Genomic DNA, 2,749 nt, shown 5'->3' on the forward strand with positions numbered 1-2,749 from the left:
ACCCTCCCGAAGCTGTGCCCCATTCTCATCGAGCCCCTGCCCCAGGTTTGCATGTGTTGTAAATGTGATGTGACTGCCCTGACCCTGACCCTGACTCTGTGCCTGGTCTCCGTTCTCCTCTCCAGCTGCCGGCGTGTGGTGGTGCCGAATGTCGATGGCGTGCCATGACCTGCACGTGACCACGGCGCTGGCTCTGGTGTGCGGTCTGGCCTCCGCCGGGGCCCTGCTGGGGGCCACCCTCCTGCCCCAGTGGAGGGTCCAGCGCCTGCAGTCCCCTAACCGCAACGACCGTAACGTCACCGTGTCAGACGGGCTGTGGAGCCGGTGCGTGCGCTTCGAGGGCTCCGGCGTCGGCGGCTGCTCCCTGGACGATCCCACGTGGTACCGGACCCTGGACCAGCTAGACCTGAGGCTGCTGCAGTTTGCCTTGCCCCTTTCCCTGCTGGCCGCTTGCTCTGCCAGCCTCCTGTGCCTGCTGGGCATGTGCCACGGGGCTTGCAGCTCCAAGATCCGCAGCGTGGACCTGGTGAAGTGCCTGGTGAACGCGGCAGGCTGCCAGCTGGTAGCCGGCACACTCTACCTGCTGGCGGCAGCCCTGGTCTGCGCGCCGTCCCTCTGGCTGCTCTTCCACACGGCCGAGCTGAGCCGCCGTCACCCCTCCTCCTGGAGCCCCGGCCTGGCCGCCTTCCTGGCCCTGGGCAGCGGCGCCGGCCTCCTGCTGGCCTCGGGCCTGCTCTTCCTGTGGTACTGCACCTGCCGCCCGCTGCCCCCTCCCTTCTGGCAGCCGCTGGGCTCCTACCCCGAGAGCCTGCAGGCGCACAGCGTGGGGCCCTACTCCCGGCGCTCGCGACTCTCCACCCTGGAGATCGATATCCCCATCATTCCCCAGCAGGTTCGCTGAGGGGACATGAGAGGCTCCTGCAGTGGCGGAGTGGGGAGAGGGGAAAAGAGGCTCCTGGTGGGTGGTGTCAGGGGCTCTTGGGGGTTTGGGTAGGAGGGGTTTGGCCAAAACCCCTTGGGAACCCCTATTCCAGCGGCGTCATATTCTCTCGTCTCCAGCAACCCCCGCTTCTGCACAGTTACCTGGAGTATTTGCTCCCATTTCTCCCCACCCCCTGGGTCTTGATACCCTGTGTTAGCCATTCCAGTACGCACACTCCCCTCACCCCACCGACCCCACCCCATACACACACACACACATCTACATATACACACACACACGCACAAACAGACACAGACAGACAGACACACACACACACACACACACATACACAAACAGATAGACAGACACACACACGCACAAACAGACACACACACACACACAGCCACTGTCGTTGTCTTTAACTGGGTCTGACAATATGCACTGATGTTCAACGTTAATCCTGCCCCAGTTGGGAATGGGATGGGTAGTGAACAGGGGATTTTTTTTGTTCAATTCCCTACCCACCCTATACCCACCGCCCCCCCCCCTCCCCACCACCACCATCACCACCTCACTTCCTAGGGAGGTGATGGGGTTCAGATTGTGGGCTCCCCTCTGAGTGACAGAGTTTGATCGCTGTGGTGGGGTGTTTGGGTGGGGGTGGGGGTGGGGCTGGGGCTGGGTGTGGGTATAATCATTCCCATTGTGTGTGTGTGAGGAGGATGGTTCGGGGGTTGTCATATCCAGTATGAGGAAGACACTGAGCGGAATTTAAGACTGTGATAGATAGATTCCTGACCGGTAAGGGAGGGATCGAGGGTTACGGGGGAAGACAGGAGAATGGGGTGAAGAAACATATCAGCCATGATCGAATGGCAGAGTAAACATGATGGGCCAAATGATCTAATAGTGCTCCTGTACCTTGTGGTGTGCTGGGGCTGAACCACACACGCACAGTCTCTCACACGCACTCTCTCACACATGTGCACTCTCACACACGCACACTCTCTCACACGCACACTCTCTCACACGCACTCTCTCACACACACACACTCTCTCTCACACACACACTCTCTCTCACACACACTCTCTCTCACACACACTCTCTCTCACACGCACACATTCTCACACTCACACACACACACATTCACTCTCTCTCTCTCATACACACACACACAAAGACACACACACACACACGCACACACACAGTCTCTCACACACACATTCACTCTCTCACACACACATTCTCTCTCTCTCACGCACACACACTCTCTCTCACACACACACTCTCTCTCACACACACACACACACACACACACACACACCTGAAAGCCAGTCTCTGTAGAGGTGTCTGTGCAACATTTGGCACTGGTAATCTGTTTTCCCTGTATTCTGACAAGAAGCAATATCCGTCTCTCTCTCTCTGTCTCTTATTGCTGAAATGTGCACTGAAACATTCTGTGAAATTAAACGGAAAAGAAAAAATGTTTTCTCTTTGGTGGGCACTGTCTCTTCTTTTTTCTGCGTCTTCCTGCGACACTGTGTGTGCCATTTAATCGTCCAGCTAGGATAGCCTAGACCCTAACTTTTTCTTATTTTAAAGGCCAGTGCCAGGTGTTGGGTCCTGGATGCAATTCATTGCTCAAACTATCAGATTTGAAGCAAAACACAGGACATTGGTGAGGCCTTTTCTTGAGTACTGTGTTCAGTTTGTGTGAGGCTTCGCCCAGTTATAGGGAGGATGGAGAGGGTTCAGAAGAGATTTACCAAGATGTTGCTGGGTATGGAAGGTTTGAGTTATGAAAAAAGGCTGGGTAGGTTGGGACT

The 2,749-nt window shown here is 56.3% G+C and overlaps 1 protein-coding gene across 1 annotated transcript in view; it reads left to right on the plus strand.

The window, feature by feature from the left end:
• The window catches only part of cldn12 (claudin 12), a 3,283-nt gene extending 872 nt beyond the window's left edge, over positions 1-2,411 (plus strand). Inside the window, exon 2 of the mRNA XM_048593613.1 lies at positions 126-2,411. Within this exon, the coding sequence (XP_048449570.1) occupies positions 149-901 (753 nt within the window). The 5' untranslated portion in view covers positions 126-148 and the 3' untranslated portion in view covers positions 902-2,411. The remainder of the gene's footprint in view (positions 1-125) is intronic.
• Positions 2,412-2,749: the final 338 nt, after the last annotated feature.

The sequence above is a fragment of the Rhincodon typus genome, unplaced genomic scaffold, assembly GCF_021869965.1.
Source record: "Rhincodon typus isolate 14 unplaced genomic scaffold, sRhiTyp1.1 hic_rhity00003288, whole genome shotgun sequence".
Lineage (NCBI taxonomy): Eukaryota > Metazoa > Chordata > Chondrichthyes > Orectolobiformes > Rhincodontidae > Rhincodon > Rhincodon typus.